At 40.8% G+C, this 19,899-nt stretch overlaps 1 protein-coding gene and 1 non-coding gene across 29 annotated transcripts in view; one reads left to right on the top strand and one right to left on the bottom strand.

The window, feature by feature from the left end:
- Positions 1 to 19,899, bottom strand: part of LOC119727753 (neurogenic locus notch homolog protein 1-like) — a 93,290-nt gene that overhangs the window by 64,535 nt on the left and 8,856 nt on the right. For 5 of the 28 annotated variants that reach the window (XM_038199857.1, XM_038199802.1, XM_038199883.1 and 2 more), the window contains exons 2-15: positions 18,488 to 18,731; positions 14,878 to 14,966; positions 9,612 to 9,734; positions 6,705 to 6,818; positions 6,497 to 6,604; positions 5,887 to 6,003; positions 5,601 to 5,681; positions 4,869 to 4,949; positions 4,021 to 4,131; positions 3,731 to 3,808; positions 3,335 to 3,412; positions 2,640 to 2,750; positions 1,520 to 1,636; positions 1,228 to 1,314 (exon numbers count right to left, since the gene is read on the bottom strand). In XM_038199857.1, the coding sequence (XP_038055785.1) occupies positions 1,228 to 1,314; positions 1,520 to 1,636; positions 2,640 to 2,750; positions 3,335 to 3,412; positions 3,731 to 3,808; positions 4,021 to 4,131; positions 4,869 to 4,949; positions 5,601 to 5,681; positions 5,887 to 6,003; positions 6,497 to 6,604; positions 6,705 to 6,818; positions 9,612 to 9,734; positions 14,878 to 14,966; positions 18,488 to 18,731 (1,539 nt within the window). Of the gene's footprint in view, positions 1 to 1,227; positions 1,315 to 1,519; positions 1,637 to 2,639; positions 2,751 to 3,332; positions 3,413 to 3,730; positions 3,809 to 4,020; positions 4,132 to 4,868; positions 4,950 to 5,598; positions 5,682 to 5,886; positions 6,004 to 6,494; positions 6,605 to 6,704; positions 6,819 to 9,611; positions 9,735 to 14,877; positions 14,967 to 18,487; positions 18,732 to 19,899 lie in introns of all 28 variants that reach the window. The other 23 variants (XM_038199925.1, XM_038199938.1, XM_038199946.1 and 20 more) reach the window with 21 other exon arrangements.
- Positions 179 to 251, top strand: Trnaa-ugc. The gene has a single exon. It is a non-coding gene; the product is annotated as a tRNA-Ala (tRNA).

Below are 19,899 nucleotides of genomic sequence, written 5' to 3'. Positions count from 1 at the left end.
GGTTTATGGCTTCTGCCTAGCACCCCTTGAACAAAGACATCGACAAATTGGGGAACCCCCAACATAGGGCTGGATAGCTCAGTTGTATAGAGCACCGGAACGGCATTCCGGAGGTCGGAGGTTCTGACTTAGCACCCCTTGAACAAAGACATTGACAAATTGGGGAACCCCCAACATAGGGCTGATAGCTCAGTTGGTAGAGCACCGGAACTGCAATCCGGAGGTCGCAGGTTCAAACCCCGCTCAAATCAATTTCTTTGTTCAACATTAAAAGCTATACAAATATTAGAAAATAAAACTTAATTGTTGAAGACAAACAACAAATTCAGGAAAATTGGATGTGGGCAGAAAAGTAGCTTAGGCCAAAAAGGAAAAAGTCTCCGGTTTCTGGTATGCGCATGTCGCCGTAGCCATGCGCATTGGTAAAATGAAAAAGGTTTTGTTTCAATGAAGGATGATGTCTCAAAACTGCCAAACTCACTGGTTTGACTGGAATCCTGCTGCTGCACAATTTTAACGTATTTTTAGATGGGGTTACGATCGACAATAAGCTTTATGTGGCCTCTCTGAACTCTTGGGCACCATTTGCAGTCATCAGCCGACATTTGAACCAAAAAAAAAACGGTAAAAAAACAAAAAAGCCGCGTCGCTGCACCACGTTTTGGGCAAGTTTTATACCAGAAACCGGAGCCTTTTTTTTTTGGACTTATATTTGGCTTCTGAAGTCATAGCGGAAACATGCAAACGAGAAGAATAAACAGCCCCAGTCCCCCATCCCATGTCCCATGGCCCTCCCGCAAATTTTTTTTTTACCAACGAGATCCGACAATATCAAAAAGGGCGCTCTCTCTCTCTCTGCGTTACACATATTCATGTCCAGGGCCTTAGAGAATAAGTTATATAACAAGGAATAATGGTGTTTAAATCACCGACGACTGGCAGCTGATTCGTGAACTGGTTGGAAGTTCGAACCCCAGTGAGCGTTTTTCACATCTTCTCATTTTACCTTTTGAATATAATCTAAAGTGAGGAAGGAACATTTCTCACAAGACGTAAAGCCTATCTTGTGTTTGTGTTGTGGAGAACAAGGCATTAGATATGTAATGGACCAATCAGAAGATGGGATACGGATGTCGTTTGGGAAAAAAAAACAATTTGAGGCCCTCCCCCCCCCCACAAATATTGTCTTCTTCGCAATTTCAGGAGAGAAAGAAACAGGATACTCACTTGATTGGCACGTATAGAAATTACCGGTGGCCACACAAGTGAAACTGGCACCACATGGATTGCTATTACATGGACTATTTGTTACATCTGTATAAATCAAACAAATTTACGGAACAATTCAACAATCAGAAACACAAAGAACACAAACTTGAGCAAACTACACTTTTACACATTTCTCATCGGAGCAGGATATTGCATCTTGCAAAAAAATACCAAACGTCCTGTTCACTTTTATTTTTGGAAAACTTATTTTAAAAACTTCAAATTATTAAATAGGCCTAACTGTTTTTACCAGGTGTTTCACAATTGGTCCCGCTAAATCCGGTTGGGCATGCACAAGTGTATCCGCCTGCTGAGAGGCTGCAGGCTCCTCCGTTCTGACAAGGGTTGTTGGAGCAAGCTGTAGTGACTGAATCAAAATTGAAAAGTAATTCAGACGCTGCCTTGTTTTGTTCATGCCCCTACTACAACATGTTTTGAATGATTGTTCTTACCATTTGTTTAGCAGTTGTTCCCACTAAATCCAGCTAGATTGTATACTAAAAATTGTATAAAATTATCCAATAAAAGTCTTTCAAGGAAGAACAAATGGAATCTATAATTTTTATGAAAACAAAATTTGAACATTTTACAAAGAATGTAGGCCTACAACATTTGCTTTTGCTGTAATTTTCAGAAATAAAAGAATTTAAGGAATAGTTTGTTAAAGGAAATATTGTTACACTGACTTGTTTCACTTTTTGGGTTCCTAGATGCTGGGAAAACCAAGAAAACCAATCATGTTCTTGTAGTCTGGTTCCCTGACCCCACTTAAGATGAAACAAGCAATTTATAGACATTGGGAAATTATATAAGGCCATAGAATCAGCCTAGCTGGCTTGTACCCCTTCACAGGTGTTTATCAATTGCAAAGAAAATGCGGAATAACTAAATTTGAAAAATTAGGAGCAGTTTTTGATTAAAAATGTTTTCTCCGATGCTGGTCGGCCGACCTGTGTGGGAAATTGTTACAAAAATACCACTTTACCATGTTTACTTAAAAACATCAGCACACCAGGAGTCATGATTGTACGGGATGCTTTAGACTGTCCTTCCCTAACAGTCCAGTAAAGAATTTTGTGATAATTTGATCATTTTGTTCTTTGATGTTTGCAAATGTTGTATCTTCCCTTTAAGGTCGCCTTAATTTTGCTCAGCATTTTTAATTTTTTTGACATGTTGATAACTGCATACTTTAAACATATAACTTGTCAACAGAATTTCCAATTGAAGTGCAACAAACAGTATTGTTGAGGAGAATTTCATTATTTTTCCTAATACCCACAAACCCTCATTTCAACCTCTGCCCAGTTCTGTCATTTTAGCCAAAACACTTCGCAAATTTCAAATGTTTAAACAATAACTGTTTTAACCTGATGTTTGGCAGTTGGTCCCGCTAAATCCAGCTTGACATGCACAAGTGTATCCGCCTGCTGAGGGGCTACAAACTCCTCCATTCTGACAAGGGTTGTTGGAGCAAGCATCTGTTTTATTAGCAGAATTGGTAAGACAGATCCAGTAAGAAGAAGTTGGCAGTACATTGTACTAGTTCAAACCCTGCTCATGGCTCACAGGCGTGTAAGCCTGCTAAAATAGAATTTTGGTCCCATTTTCACATTCAATTACAAAAATGTCAGGCTCATAATGAAGCTAGTTCGTAGTTGGATGATCATCAATTTAAGAATACTTTTGTAACACATTTTCGGGTTCATTTTAACTAATAGTTCACAGCTTAACTATCACATCAAACTTAACATGCTGAGGTATGAACATTTGACTAAGACTTAGAGTTTCGATTATGACAATCACAGGCAGTGATACTTTCAGCAATATTGATCATACCGTGAAATGCACTTAGTCTAGCTTTGTAATGTCTTAGTTGCTAATGCAGTTGTTCGGAAATAAAACTGAAATTGTTGAGACCAACTACAATATTTGGCTTCTGACGGCACAGCTGAAAACATGTGAACAAGAAAAAAAACACTTTTCTTCCTTCAGCTGGATTCACCCCCCCCCCCCCAAAAAAAATTCTCCTCACAATTTGAGGAGTGAAAAGAAGGATACTCACTTGCTTGGCATATATAGCCATTACCAGAGACCACACAAGTGAAACCGGCAGAACATGGACTGCTACTGCATGGATTAACTGCATAAATCAAACATATTAAACAAAAAAACAACTTAACAAAACTGAAATGTAAGTAAAATGAGCCACAGGCAACGATAACCACCACAAGTTTAACCCTAACAATCCCCATCCAGTCAAACTCCAACACCAGGGTTTGTTGGAGTCTCTGAATGCTGGAATTACCCTTCATTATTCACAGTTCATTGGAATTTCTTTCATCAGTCTAAAAACATCTGAACAAGAACCAAGAAAAAGAATATCAGTTTTTCTTCCTTAACCCTGATCCCCCCAAATAAAATCTGCACAATCTGAGGAGAGAAATAAATTGATACTCACTTGCTTGGCATATATAGCCATTACCAGAGACCACGCAAGTGAAACCGGCAGAACACGGATTGCTACTGCATGGATTACCTACATAAATCAAACAAATACAAAAACAACTTAACAATCACAGAAATATAAAGAATGAAAACTTGAGAAAAAAACACCAAAAACAATTTTAAACAAATTTTTCTACAAGGCAGTATATTGCATCTGGTGAAAACAAATGAAATATCGTGCTCCTTTTATTTATGGAAAATTATTTTATAAATTTCAAATGATTAAACAATAACTGGTTTTACCCGATGTTTCACAGTTGGTCCCACCAAATCCAGCTGGACATGCACAAGTGTATCCGCCTGCTGAGAGGCTACAGGCTCCTCCATTCTGACAAGGGTTGTTGGTGCAAGCATCTGTTTTATTAGCAGAATCGATGACAGATCCGGTAAGAAGAGGTTGGCAGAATGAAGTTGCAAACTTTTGACAACACCTAGACCTACATGTACAGTAACTCTCTAGTTTTTAACACTAATGTATTCTAAACACATTTCACTTTTATTTCACTGTTACATATGCACAAAAGAAGAAAAATGGATACGGTGAGCATGCGCATTTCTAAAATGCCCCAGCTTGAATTGAGTTCGACATGGTAAAATCCCGCAACAGGCAACAAAAGCCACCACACTTTTATGAAGTATTTGTTGATAGCAAAAATATTTCCTACATGATGACCGTATGTGAGCAGTTGAGCCTTTTGAAAGAAAGTGTGTAAAGTTTGTGACGGAACCAATTAAGCATGATATCTACATGTAATTATTGATTCAGAGAAATGTTCCAAAACTCCTAGTCTGTAATCTGTCACTGACCATTACTACACGATGGATGTTTAAGGTTTGAAAGTTACAATGTCAAGTTTATTCACTGAGCTCTAAAAGGTTCTGTCAGGAACATTACATGTACATAATACTGGAATTACCCGTGTTCATCATTTACAGTTTATTGGATTTTTTTTGAGTCGGAAAACATGTGAACAAGAAAAAAAGCAGCTTGTCCTCTTTAACCCCGATTTCCCCCCCCCCCCCCATCCCACCCCCCCAAAAAAATCTTTACAATTTGAGAAGCGAAAAAAAAATTAAAAAAGGATACTCACTTGCTTGGCATGTATAGCCATTACCAGAGACCACACAAGTGAGAATGGCCGAACATGGGTTGCTACTGCATGGATTTATACCTGCATAAATCAAAGCAAATTTCAACATCAAACAATCTAAGAAATATAAGCAATGACACTTTTACGCAAACGACGACACTTTCACAAATTTCTAGCCAGGGCAATCCGGAGGATGCAGGTTGAAATCCAGCTCACATCAATTTCTTTGTTCAATTTTAAAAGTTATAAAATTGTTAGGAAATTTATTTTATTTTATTTTATTTCAGCCACATCCAACAGCGCAAGCGCCAATAACAGGATGGATAAATGGAGAGAAGACAATGAGAAGAAGTTACAGTTTTAGAGGTGGGAGGAAAAGCCCAGAAGAATATTCCGGGGAAAACACACGGAATCAGGCAGGGACTGAAAACCCAATCCACATATTGGCCCAGGCGGGATTCGAACCCGGGTCACAGCGGTGGAAGGCGAGGAAAGTACTGCTACGCCAACCTGACTCCCTGAAATTGAAATTGTTGAGACCAACTTCAAATTCAGGAAAATTGGATGGGGGCATAAAAGTAGCTTATATTTGGCTTCTGAAGTCACAGCTAAAAACATGAACAAGAAGAAAAAACTTGTTTTCCTTCACCCAGATTCAACTCCCCCCCCCCAAAAAAGCAAAAAACACAAAATATCCACAATTTTAGGAGAGAAAACAAATAGGATACTCACTAATTGCTTGGCATATATAGCCATTACCAGAGACCACGCAAGTGAAACCGGCAGAACACGGATTGCTACTGCATGGATTACCTGCATAAATCAAACAAATAAAAACAACTTAATAATCACAGAAATATAAAGAGTGAAAATATGAAGAAAAAAAACAATCAATTTTAACAAATTTTTCTTCAAGGTAGGATATTGCATCTGGTAAAAACAAGTGAAATATCGTGCTCCTTTTATTTATGGAAAACTATTTTATAAATTTCAATGATAAAACAATGACTGGTTTTACCCGATGTTTGGTCACAGTTGGTCCCGCTAAATCCAGCTGGACATGCACAAGTGTATCCGCCTGCCAAGAGGCTACAAGTTCCTCCATTCTGACAAGGGTTGTTGGAGCAAGCTGTAACTATAGAATTAAAAACAATTGAAAAGTAATTCAGGGCCTGTCTTGTTTGTGCGATCATGTAGTTACAGGCCCCTCTTAAAAACTAGTGTCAAGGGTGTTTTTTATCAATTAAAAAAATGACCTTTTAAACCTAAAGCAGACGTCTCTCAATTCTAATGATACCTTTTTTTGTAATATTGAACAGTTTAGTAGAAATGACGAGTGCATTTTACTGAGTTGGTGCCGTGTGATTCAGTGCTCTTGGCACGTTCATGGTACATCCGATCGCGAAGATCGCCATCTTTATATTTTTGTGTTGCATTTTGCCGTGTTCACTGTCATTTTACCCCCAAATGTCTTCAATAAATCGAAAAAAACCTGCCCTCTCTCTATGACATACCTGTATGTTCTTATTGTCTCCAACTAGTTTAGTATGTCAAATAAATTTAAAGTTGATTTTGTCCTCTTAAAAGGGCCTGGGCTACTACAGCATGTTTTAGGCAATTGTTCTTACCACTTGTTTGGCAATTGTTCCCGCTGAATCCAGCTGGACATGCACAAGTGTATCCGCCTGCTGAGGGGCTACAGGCTCCTCCATTCTGACAAGGATTGTTGGAGCAAGCTGTAGCGATAGAATCAAAACAATTGAAAAGTAATTCAGACGCTGTCTTGATTTGTTCACAAAGCCTACGTAGCATGCTTTAGGCAGTTGTAATTCTTACAAGATATTTGGCAGTTGGTCCCGCTGAATCCAGTTTGACATGCACAATTGTATCCGCCTACAATGACGCTGCAGGCTCCTCCATTCTGACAAGGGTTGTTGGTGCAGGGATCCACTGTATTGACAGAATCAAAACAATTGACAAGTCAGTAAACTTCCGATAAACTCAATGTCGAATAACTCAAAAGTCCACTTACCTCAAAGTCATACTAAATTCCTGTCAAATGAATGTGAAATTTTAATAATAAACATGAGTACTTCCATAACTTGAAATGCCCACATCAATATCTCCGCTTGCCTCAAAGTTTTGTTCGGCCAATCCAAAATAAACTGCTGCTGAAACACTCACAACAAAGTGTGAAGAGATCGCGAAACTTTTTTTCCTGCCCCGTACACTTTGTCTTTTTGTGATCGGACTAGTCACAATAACCAGCCCGTAGCCGCAATATCCTGGCTTTCGAGTTAGCCTCACTGCGCTAGGCCAGTTGTAGCCTGCACAGCAGCAGTCCAATCCCTTACTCTGTGTGGTGGCAATGTGACTGCATTGGAAACCTTCGTGTACACCGCATTGCTACCCACTGATTGCTACCATTGCTACCCACTGATCTCTATATAAAGACTGGATAGCAAGTATCCATATACCAGTCACAAAGTAGAATACTGATTTTGAAACTGGACAAAAAGGGGCATATATGTAAGAACTTGGCATCGGGTGGGTAGGTGGGGCGAACGAGGAGGGGGCATGAAGCAATGAAGAGAAGTCTGACAAGCGACCGTAGGGCTATGGTTTCTAGGGCCAGGGCTTCTAGGGCCAGGGCTGCTAGGGCTTATTGGGCTATGGCTTCTTGGGTTTATTGAGCTTCTTGGGCTAGGGCTTCTAGGGCTACGACTTCTACGGGCTACGACTTCTAAGGCTAGGGCTTCTTGGGCTAGGGCTTCTAGAGCTACGACTTCTAGGGCTAGGGCTTCTTGGGCTAGGGCTTCTAGAGCTACAACTTCTAGGGCTAGGGCTTCTTGGGCTAGGGCTACGACTTCTAGGGCTAGGGCTTCTTGAGCTAGGGATTCTAGAGCTACGACTTCTAGGACTAGGGCTTCTTGGGCTAGGGCTTGTAGGGCTATGGATTCTTGGGCTTGGGCTTCTTGGGCTAGGGCTTCTAGGGCTACGACTTCTAGGGCTACGACTTCTAGGGGCTAGAGCTTCTTGGGCTACGGCTTGTAGGGCTAGGGCTTCTAGGCTCTACTTCAGATTTTGGACAACTGTTCTTTAATACCAGAAGTAAATTGGCAAGTGTCCCCACTAAAACCAGGTTGACATGCACACATGTATCCATCTATCGAGATGCTACAGGCTCCTCCATTCTTACATGGATTGTTGATGCAAGCAACCACTGTAATGACAGAATCAGATGCAATTACTAGACAATTCATGTAACAAGGACCAGCCTATATGACTCCTGATCAGAGGGTCAGGGGTTCAAATCCAGCTGCTGGCCATATGTTGTGTCCTTGGGCAAGCCACTTCACCCCATTTGCCTCTCTCCATCCAGGAGTATGAATGGGTACCGGCATTATGGCTGGGAATTAAGTAACCTGCGATGGACTGGCATTCTATCCATAGCAAATAGAAATATTCTCAGTCTTTTCAAGCCCAGGAAATCAGAGATAAACACTGGCCTTTGGGACATTTGGCAAGTTGTGTTTTATTCCTCTGTGATGTGACAGACTTTACTTTTTACTTCACCAAATTAAATCCAGTGCAGACACCCAAGAAACTGCCCATAGTATCAAGTCTTGACTCTTGATTGGGGGGTACCTATATATCTTCCAAATGGGGGCGCTCTTCAAAACAGAACATTATTGTGCATACTGGAAAATTTTGCCGATTGTCATGGCGGCATTGTAATGGTTTTCCATGCTGGTTTTCTTTTTGGGGGTTGATGTCAGAACTCTGTAACCGTATTTATGGAAAAACTTACTGAAAAAAATTTTTCAAAAAATAAGCCAGGGGGAGGGGGCGGGCAAGTTTCCCCCCTGCCCCTTTCTGGATACGCCACTGGCGGGTCGGTTAAGCCATCTTGTGAAAAACGCGAAATAAACCGAAAGAAAAAAGTTGAAAAAATCCCGAAACAGTTCGGAAACTCACGTGGTGCAACATTATTGGGAGAGTTATTGTGCCCGGTACAACAAATGTCAAGCCGATCGTGCATGTGGTTTGCCGTCTATCACGCACAGTCTATAATGTGTGGGCCCACAGGTACGGTAGGACATGTTATTTAGGAGTGTTCACGGTATCGTACGGTATGATTCTTTACTGAAAGATGATTTTCACACAATGCAGTATGGATAAGTGCAGGCACAAAATGAAGACTTGTTGCCCAAGCCAGATATTCGTTATTCTCTGGTCGGTTTGCATTCAAGTCGGTTTAGGCACGTGGTTTGGGTTGGTTTTTGCTTGAATTTTTGTCGGGGTAGGGTCAGGTCGAATTTGGGGAGTTAAATTCTGTTATGGGTTGGTTCAGGTCGGTTTTTGCTTGAATTTTTGTCGGGGTAGGGTTAGGTAGAATTGGGGGAGTTCAATTCTGTTAAGGGTTGGTTCGGGTCGGTTTTTGCTTGAATTTTTTGTCAGGGAAGGGTCGGATCCAATTTAATCCAAGTGTGGTGCACGGAAGAATGCACGCAATGGATTGTTAACAATCGTTTGTGACAACTTTTTACAAAGTCCAATGCGAATGTTGACGTTATGACGTTAATTAGGCAATAAGCCTCTGTACTAATTACATCACACTTTGTTTACATGTGCACTTTCCTATGCAGCCAGTGGGGGTCCACAAGGTCCACTGAGCACCATAGGAAAGCACACACGTAAACAGAGTGTGACGTCATTAGTACAGAGGCTTATTCTTCTTACCGCTGGTTTGGCAATTGCCACCAGTATATCCAGATGGACAATCGCAAGTGTATCCAACTAGTGAGGTGCTGCTAGTGCGACAGACTCCTCCATTCAGACATGGGGCATTGGAGCAGGCATCAGCTGTATTGATAAGATAATCAAGTCAGAGACGTTGGTAAGACAAACCATGAATACATCTACATGTATTCATTTATTATGACTAACTGCTGGACTTCCAAATGATGAAAAGTCTCCTAGAGATTTAGGAATTTGTGGATGATATCAGCTAGGTAACAAGCACCCGATTTCATGAAGCGCTGCGACTGGTTGCAACCCGAGTTACAACATGATAACGTTGTTATAAACTAACTTAAAGGAGACTATAATACCGAAAAAATATTTATAGTTGAAAATAGAAAATTCATCAAATAATTATGGATTTGCCTGAAATATTGCAGTTGAAATTTCAAAGTAGCTATATTCAGTCCACTCAGAGCTTGTTTTCCTTTAAAATTGCATCACACATGTGCCAGTTTACTGTACTCTGAATGAGAACACAAAACAGCCGCACTTACGACATCTGAAATCAATTGCAGGAAGCGGCGACGCATTGCAGGGATACGACGCGTCACAACGCTGCGATGCATCGTACATGCAAATTACGATGAGTTTCATGAAATTGGGTGCAGGTATTAAAGACATGTAAATTGTAATGCCTGGAAAGGTGCGTAATGATGTTATGAGAAATTGTAACTTCGCTCAAAGTAAGAATGGTAGGGATGGTACCAAATATCGTTTGATAGTATTCTACCTGAAGGGGAGTCGGGTTGGCGTAGCAGTTCTTTCCTCGCCTTCCACCGCTGTGACCCGGGTTCGAATCCTGCCCGGGCCAATATGTGGATTGGGTTTTCAGTCCCTACCTGATTCCGTGGGTTTTCCTCAGAATATTCATCTGGGCTTTTCCTCCCACCTCTAAAACTGTAATTTCTTCTCATTGTCTTCTCTCTACAGGTCTTCTTCAGGCTTTCGAGCTACAGTGCTTAGGGCACTCTTGAGGAATCCTTGGTTTATTACCAGAAAGAAATAAAATAAAAATAAAATAAATATTGTTTGGAGGAAAAGAATCCCCCTGAAGGTGATTTTCAGAAAGTGTTCAGCTGGAATTTTTTTTCTTTTACGTGCATTAGCAACAGATTTCCAAAATTAATTATTTACATGTATAAGTTTTCTGGGTTTTTTTTAATAAGTATCCATTCAGCTGAAACTTCAACAGGTTGGTGGGTTGTTGGGCAACCTAATGAATATTTTGAGCTATTTTGTTACCTCAAACAAAAACAAATTCACATAAAACAAACGAAAGCTCATCTTTTGGCACTTTGTATACAGCACCAACATTTGTAAAAGGTATTTATGAAAATGTTCATATGGTTTCAAAAATTAAATATACAAAAAAAAAAGAACCATGAACTCAAAAACAGTTAACAGTTAGCAATATTATTAACCGTTTTGAGATATAGTACATTGTATGGTGGGCACAATAGGAGTGCAGTATTTGTTTATGGTAAAATCTTTTGTATGTACCCAAATTTACCAAATACCACTATTTTTCTGTCGTATCTCAAAAGGCTAACAGCCAGAATACCATTTCCCAAAAACCTTGCTATGAGACCATTTCTTTGCCAGCATCAAGGCAGGCGCATGCAATTTGTGATGTTATTGCAAGTATGCATGCTGCGAATTAGCAAAAATGGAACACATTTCCACCTCCGGCAAATTTTGCGTCAAATAATTTCCTGATGTTGAATTTGCTTGAACCGGCCTACTGTCAAAGCGCCCTCCAATTGTCCTGAGTTGGGCAATAACTGCAAAGCAAATATAATATCCAATTTATTCGTTGGGGCCTTAGCTGAATTTGAAATAATACATTAATTAAAAGGCAGCATCACTAATTAAACTCATCACTTCAAATGAATAAAGAGGACACATTTGATATCCACACTCAACTACTCAAACGTAACGTGGATAGAGTTGCCATGGCAGCACGAATCATATTGGTGCAGGTGATGAACACCTGTCGTATCCGCCTGTTGAATCAATTCATTCACAGTCAGTGATGTGCATATAGTCAGTGCAGCTTGTTATTATTATAACTCATATATGGAATATTCCGATAGTGTGAAAGCTCTGCTTTCAATTACTTTATCTATGTGGGACTTCAATGAGAATTATATTATTCAGAGTGTTAGTCCAAATACATGTCATTTTCTTGGGTGCCATCCCTCTAAACAATGTGTTTTGGTATCCATGTTTATGCTTGATTAAAACACTATAATTTTTTGTCATGGAGATATACATAACTCTTGATAGATATAGTTCTATCGGGGTTTTTTTTGTGTGAATTTAAAATAGACGTATCCTCAAAATGTTGAGGAAAGTCAGCAACCAAAGTTTGTCTGTCAAGTTCTTGAAGACATAGTGGTTTTGTTTTATAAATCAGCGAAGTTGAGGGAAACAATTATATGTTTTTGTTATCACGATGAAAAACACCTATTGTCGGAAAGCAGTGCAACCTCAAGTTAAATCTAATGATCTGATACACCGTGCCCCCTGGAGACATGCACACAATAGCAAATAGGGGACAAAAGATTGTATTCGTCTCCACAGGGCAATTTCTATAGACGAATACATCTCCACAAGGTTTTCACGAAATAGATGGATTTTACTCAAAAGCTAGGAATTTCCAAGGTATGTTGATCAGTCGCAAATGGAAGAGTTTTAAAAAGGGATATTAAGTCTGAATTTCAGCCAAGGAAATTAATTCTTGTTAAAGTAAGAACATTTTGAAATTGTATTTTCAAACTCGAAAACTTTAGTACACGAGAACAAAGAAATGTCTCCACAAGGATACAAATTTCAGTATGTGTTGTGCACTGTAGTGTTTGTGCATATGCATTGAGTGACACAATGATGTTGCACTAGCTTTGTCTTGCAGATATATGCCCAAGGTTGAGAAAGAAAAAACATCTCCCCTTGTCGCTATCATCCTCCCATAAAAAGTGCACCTGACATAAGGCCTACTGGGTAATACGTTTCATGGCTACTGTGTTATCCAAGTTCAATACTACTTGTGTTCCCAATGTTTCCAAAATGTTTGAATTGTCCCCATAAAATATGCAAACAGCTCCTTTTGGAAAGTTTACACGCACTTGGATGTAGCCTATTTTCATTTTAGTTCAAGGACTCAGGTATTTTAATAAGCAATTCTGAGAGCAATAAAGAAGGCAACAGCAAGGTGTGAATATGTATATAGTTTGCGGGGGTGTTGAAAAGTGCCTGTACTCACAGTCAGAGTTTGATATAAAACTGGTTCTTTATATGAATATGAAAGCTTGCATTTTAACCCACAGGCTGTTTCCAACACAACACAGTGCTTTGTATGAGGCAGGGCCAATACTGCCATTCAAAATGTTCGACGGGCCATTATGACACTCTATCACTGTCAAGTCACCACTGTAGGGATGATGAAAGAATAATTTGGGTACAAGCTTCAAGAATTTGTTCTTTACGTGTGCAGCATTGCAATGCAGATTGTGCCAATGCTGTCAGACAGGTACAGCATGGTACCATGGTTGAGGCGTGATGTGATCAACCAAGTGGAAAACTCCTATGTATTTGAGCTTAACGTACATTTTATTTTTGTGACGTGGCAGTTTTGTGTATTCAGTGCTTACTTTAGGTTGCAAGTTTTACTGGCAAAATATTGAGCTGGTTTGGTGTGAGCAAAAAACGTAGACAGCCGACAGCAAACATGTATGGCTCTGTGTTAGTTATTACCAAATTATCGACGTTTGTATACTTTTTAACTGTAAGAATCTGTTAAAGCCGAGAATTTATAGGAAAAAAAGGACTCAAAGCACTCAACCTAGAGCTTTTGTTAATACGAAAGAATTTCAAACTAGGTTTTGCCTAGTTTATACCTCTAGTATCTCCACCATGCAAAGCCTCAAATCTTACTTAGGTTTTGCCCTTCAAAAAGGGTTTTGCCCTTCGAAAGAATTTACTGTCCATTTCCGAAGTTTCATGGCCTAGCTTTTTCACACCCAACAAGCTTTGAATTCAGCACACACTCAAAAGTATCAACATTACTGCCACGCAGAAACAAGTAGGCCCTAAGTCTGAAACTGCACCAACACAAGGCAGTTATACAGATAAAGGCAGTAGGGTTTGCTAGCACATGGGCAAAACACTGTGAGATTTACCTTTTGGTATTAGTTTGAAACATTTTGTTATTACATGTAGTTTGAAACAGTAACCTAGGTCAGCATCCCTTTTTATTTAATTGCCACCTTAATCAACGTCCCTTCAATCATGGAGGAATGTATTTTGTATTCCTCCATGTTTCAATCATCGCTCTCACTGGCACTAACTACCCAGAAATATCAACTTCTGCACAACCGCTGCAAAAAAATCATCTAATTTTCATTTTCATTTACTGATATATCATTGCCACTGTGCCTCAATAATTGGTAGAGAGTTAAATTATACATTAAAATGATCGGACAATTATTAGACAAATGAATTGTGAGCATTCATATAGATTGCCATTTACTGTCACTTCTAGTATTACCACGTAATCGGTCGAGCACATCCATTTTCATTCAGGCAGATGTATGTTAATGTTTTATGTTGGATGCCAGGTGCGTGCTTTCACCATCCGTAATGGTATGGCAAGACAATTCAATGTGGCAAAACCATAGAGCTACAAAGTAATGCCTGATGGGCGCATCCATGTTTGTGCACAAACCTATGGAAAACTCGAAATTTTGTACGGCTTTTGTACGGCTATTTGCATATCTGCGTTTGTATTCCATACCGGTGCGTCATCGAAGCCGATACGCCCAAAACCGAAACGCACGATAAGCAAATTAGCGTTTCATTTTGCTCTACGCAAACAGCGCAGCGCAGCCGTCTGCAGATGCTTTTCGCCGTGACGCTTTTTGAACCGTCATGACGCGCTTAAGTTGTTTGCGTATCTTCTACTTGCGCGTTGCATTTAGAGTGCACTTTTAGAATTCAATCCATCTTTTTGATTGTGTTCTACAAACACGCACATAAAATCAAAACGTCTGTGCCCAGAGCGGCTTCAAAGCGTCTCCACGCGCAAGAATGAGGAGTTAGCGCTCTAGTAATTTAATATAGCTCTATGGGCAAAACACAAACAAACATGCATGCCAACAAACCCGACAAGCAAACGGCACAAGAGTTAGACAATTAAAACACTCACGGGTGATTGGCGTAATCACTGGCGATTCTATGCCCACCCAGTATCTGTTCGAGCTTGTGGCCGGGGTGTATTCTTCCACAACAGACATCCTGAACAAAACAAAATCACAGGAAAAAGGAAAAACAGAAAAATTATCAGCAATTGATGGCACTTTGGAAAAACTACAAACAGAAAATATTATCAACGTTAAAAGAAATTTACTAAGTCATCTAAACATTTTGAACATCATCCAAATGCTCCTTTTCTCAAAATAGACTGATTACCAAAATATATCGAAAATCCTGAAGTTAGACAAAACATTTGGCTGGTAAAAATGTTATAGATAATAGGCCGCATCAATCATGGCACGTATACATATATGTACCTGGAAAAATACTGACAATATATATAACCTTAGCCAATTTTTGCCAATTTTTTGGATAAGGCTTCTTTAAAAACCAGTCTCTCACCCCCCACCTGCATCCATTTTCCCACCCCTCCCTTTTTAATCATTCATATACATTTGCAATAGATTATGTTTCCAGCATAATTTTAGCTACATTGTATGTAGGCTATGTGAGTTCAAAATCTGGTAGAAAGGGTGATAGCTGCTTTGGACACACAAATATCAGCAAAAGAGTTGGGAAAATGTAAGAATCCATCGACTCTCTTGGAAAAATCGCCATATTCAGCCCCCCAAAAAAACAAAAGCCCCACAGACTCCATCTTTATGTAGGTCTGAACATCTGTTCCTTTCCCTATGGTCTGAACGCCAAGCGGGTCTTGGACTGTCTCGATCGCGGGTAAATGATAATTCTTCCCTCATCAGCACAGTAGCTCATCTGGGCTGCCACCTCCACCACTGCTGCCCATTCAGCTGACCCAGTCATGTGGATCCTGTTGGCCCCATCCCCTACCTTTTTTAATCATTCATATACTTTTGTAATAGATTTTGTGATGTCATTTCAAAATCTCAGGTAGAAAAGGTGATAGCTGCTTTGGACACACAAATATCAGCAAAAGAGTTGGGAAAATGTAAGAATCCATCGACTCTCTTGGAAAAATCGCCATATTCAGCCCCCCAAAAAAACAAAAGCCCCACAGACTCCATCTTTATGTAGGTCTGAACATCTGTTCCTTTCCCTATGGTCTGAACGCCAAGCGGGTCTTGGACTGTCTCGATCGCGGGTAAATGATAATTCTTCCCTCATCAGCACAGTAGCTCATCTGGGCTGCCACCTCCACCACTGCTGCCCATTCAGCTGACCCAGTCATGTGGATCCTGTTGGCCCCATCCCCTACCTTTTTTAATCATTCATATACTTTTGTAATAGATTTTGTGATGTCATTTCAAAATCTCAGGTAGAAAAGGTGATAGCTGCTTTGGACACACAAATATCAGCAAAAGAGTTGGGAAAATGTAAGAATCCATCGACTCTCTTGGAAAAATCGCCATATTCAGCCAAAAAAACCCCAAAAGCCCCACAGACTCCATCTTTATGTAGGTCTGAACATCTGTTCCTTTCCCTATGGTCTGAACTCCAAGCGGGTCTTGGACTGTCTCTCGGGTAAATGAGAATTCTTCCCTCTTCAGCACAGTAGCTCATCTGGGCTGCCACCTCCACCATTGCTCCCCATTCAGCCGACCCAGTCATGTGGATCCTGACAGCCCCATACCATTTCCCGGCCTGGCAGGTTCTCGCCTTGGGAGGCAGCTCCGCTGGGAAGCTATTCTCCTCACTGGAGCAGCTGCTTCTCCGTCCTTTGCTCCCCCTTGTTGAGCTTTCATATGCCAAGCCAAGCAGTCAGCAAGCTTGTATGTTTCCGAATGCTCCTGACACTAGTAGAATTGTTCCTCGTGCTAGGCTAATTACTAATTAATGCCTCCTGCGAATATACACTGAGGCATACCATCGGCCACAGACTCTGCAAGCATATGTCAATTCGCACTCCATCCTCATTGGCGTCTGTCTGAAGAATGTCCTTTGGGGTTTGTGAGACTACATGGCACCCTGTGGAGTCTCATCATCGCCGGAAAAACAGCAGAACTCAGCATTGCCAAGGTCTAATGAGTGACTGCACCTGCAATGGCATATGCAAGCTGTGCTAGAGATTTAGAACGTGTGGGTCATCCCTTTTGTCTGCGATTGTTCAAGTCGGGGCTGCCCAAGCTTGCGGCGGGGCTAAATGCCCATGCCAGCGGTGGGGCTGTCCTCACCCACGGCAGGACTGCTCACGCTGGCACTGGGCCCTTTGTGCTATAATCGACAAATGACCTATAACTCAAACTCTGCAAACCCGCAGTCTTCTGCGATAACTCCATGGCAAAGATTCAACCTGTCAGCGTGCACTAGAGCTAGAGCGAATGGCTCTTCTGTAGACCACATCATAGTCTCTCAACTATGACTAAGGGTACAGTCCAACTCAGGCTCAGTTTGGGTTAAACCTTTTTTTCCCCCCATGCCTTACAATGGAAGCACACAACACATTTCCTGCATTTTATAACACCACCCCAGCATTCCTGTCATAGTGCTTCCTCTGAGTCCTCATCTGCACCTTGCAAACTTTCCTGTCGACCTTGTGGGCGAGCTTCAACTTCTCCTGAAGGTTCTTGGCATATTTAGATGGTGTTGTCTGTGTTTCCCTCACGGAACCAACCAGACGGTCAACAGTACTTATAACTTTACAACCTAACATCAATGTATTTGATGTCGCATTGGTGGCCTCGTGCTCTGTTGACCTTAAGCCATAACAAGGAGGGCAAGGAGCTTGTCCCAGTTACTTTGGGATTTGACCACCCTCACCCACACACTCGGCATTGCTTCCATCGTGTGGTTGAATCATTAGATCATACCATGAAATCTTGGGTGGTACGGTGTTGTGTCGGTCCTTCTAATGCCAAGAATTGAGCACATCTCGGTATAGACCTCAGATTCAAACTCTCTGCCTTAGTCCAAGTGGACTTCAAGAAGGACCCAAAAACTGGCAACTGACTCCTCCACAAGCTAGGTTGTGACCGTCTTAGCAGCATGATAGTCACCCACCACCACAATGTACCAGTTTTCTCGCTTGGTGAGAGGAAGGGGCCCCGTAACATCAACTTCTACTCTTTCCAGGGTTGCTCGAACTTGGTAGCACACCATCTCCAGCTCTTCGGCCTTGCAGGTGGCTTTTGTTTTTGGCACTGTTGGCACCGCACCAAAACAAAAAACCCTAACAAATATCATGTCAGGATTGATGTCAGGTCATGGACCCGCTGAAAACATTCATGTCCATGGAAATGTCACTGATGGCTTTAGCGATACTCCGTGGCAACTGTGTGTAGCTTACCATATTTGGTTCTTTGGAAAATTCTGTCAATATCTTGCAATATCCCAGCACTGCCACCATATTGTAGAGTGAACTATTTATTTTGTATACGCTTTGTTAAAAATGATAAATAACCAAAAACTCGGTGCGAGGTCCAAAACTAGAGCAGGTTGGGATGAGAAACATGAGATTTCGTGTAGTTGGCCTAAAAACGTCATTTTAAAAAGTTAATACGGTTAAACACATCTGAAACATGAGGGTTGTTATATTATGTCCTATAAATTACTCTGCTCTCCAATAGGGCCTACACCAGTTAACTTACACAATCTTGATATTTCCAACTGCTGGCACAGGTGCCAACCAAAGGAAGTTCTGGGGCATGTTCTTGTCATTTCGGTTGCTGTGCGTTACGGTATCGTGAGTGCTGCTACACGTGGCAAGCTTGAAGTTACCCAGTTGGGTCCCGGTTATCTTCTGCCATTGTCCCTGGGGCACGATGGACGAACCGTCGGCCAGGCGGGCCTGAAGAATGATGCCACGGAACTGCGAGGAACCAAGGACGCGAACTGCAAACATGGAGGAAAGAAACACACACATTAATTAATAATACCGAGTATTTTACGTTCCTTTCGTGAGAGGATTAAAGCATGCAGAATTGATCTAAGAAGCACAAAATTAGTAGATTTAATTCAAATTATGCGACATGTCCCGCCATTGTTTCAACATTGTTTAACATATTTGGCTACCAGCGAAATGAGCATATAACATGAATGACTGGTTGCCGTCGATCTTTAGAAGAAACACGTGCAAATTTCACTCTGCAGTCAGAGTTGGTCTTCGTTTTCAAATTTACGTTTGAAGACCGAGTAGGCTATCTCCGATCCTGATGGGAGGCCTACAGATATCGAAAGTGGAACGGTTCAACTTTGATTTGTTAATCACCGTATCATCCTATATGGAATCATGCACAGAGATTTGGTGCGATATCTCACAGGAAAATTGATCATTTAAAGTTGGTGTATACGTGTTTTTTTTGGTGGGGCACCTTGAAAAATAGATTTTCAAATTGAATTAATAATTTTCTAGCAACCGGCCTACTTTAGTTATGAACTTTCCAATGAGACATTGCACGAAAAAAATCGGCCCATGAAGAGTAATCAATTAATTAACTTCAACTTTTGAATTAAGTAATAAGAGCGGGATGCTCCTAAGTCGTTTCATGGTCGTTCTGAATAGTGTGCGCCTAAAAGGCCTGCAAAAACAAACAAGCCCATTTTTGTTTTCTTTCTTGGACCTTTTCAACACTCTGAAAAAGCGCTCAAAACGCATAAAAGATACGCCCGAATTATATTGTCGGGTTGTTGTTTAGTTTAGGTGGTGGGGGTTTATATCTCGAAAAAAAAAATTTAAAACAGAAATAGAAATTTAAAAACAAACATTTTCGGGGTGAAACTTGAACACGGGGAGAGCGGCTATAAGTTAACGTTAGTGGGCCTGAAATCCAGCTAGGCATGAACATCAATTAAACCTTTATGATGATTTTGGTATATATCCGACTGGAGAGTGTTCCGCAAGTGAACTCCGATGATAGCCAATATGTCTATACAAAGGAACTGCCTCCTCCGTGACCTACATTATAGCTCCATCGAAGATCTATTATTAATGTCCATTTTCACAGAAATGATTGGCACGCCCATAAATTCTCGACTGAAGACTGGCACGCAATTAAGAACA

This window comes from Patiria miniata, unplaced genomic scaffold (assembly GCF_015706575.1).
Source record: "Patiria miniata isolate m_02_andy unplaced genomic scaffold, ASM1570657v1 HiC_scaffold_1, whole genome shotgun sequence".
NCBI classification, from domain to species: domain Eukaryota; kingdom Metazoa; phylum Echinodermata; class Asteroidea; order Valvatida; family Asterinidae; genus Patiria; species Patiria miniata.
This window is presented reverse-complemented; position numbering and strand designations above follow the sequence as displayed.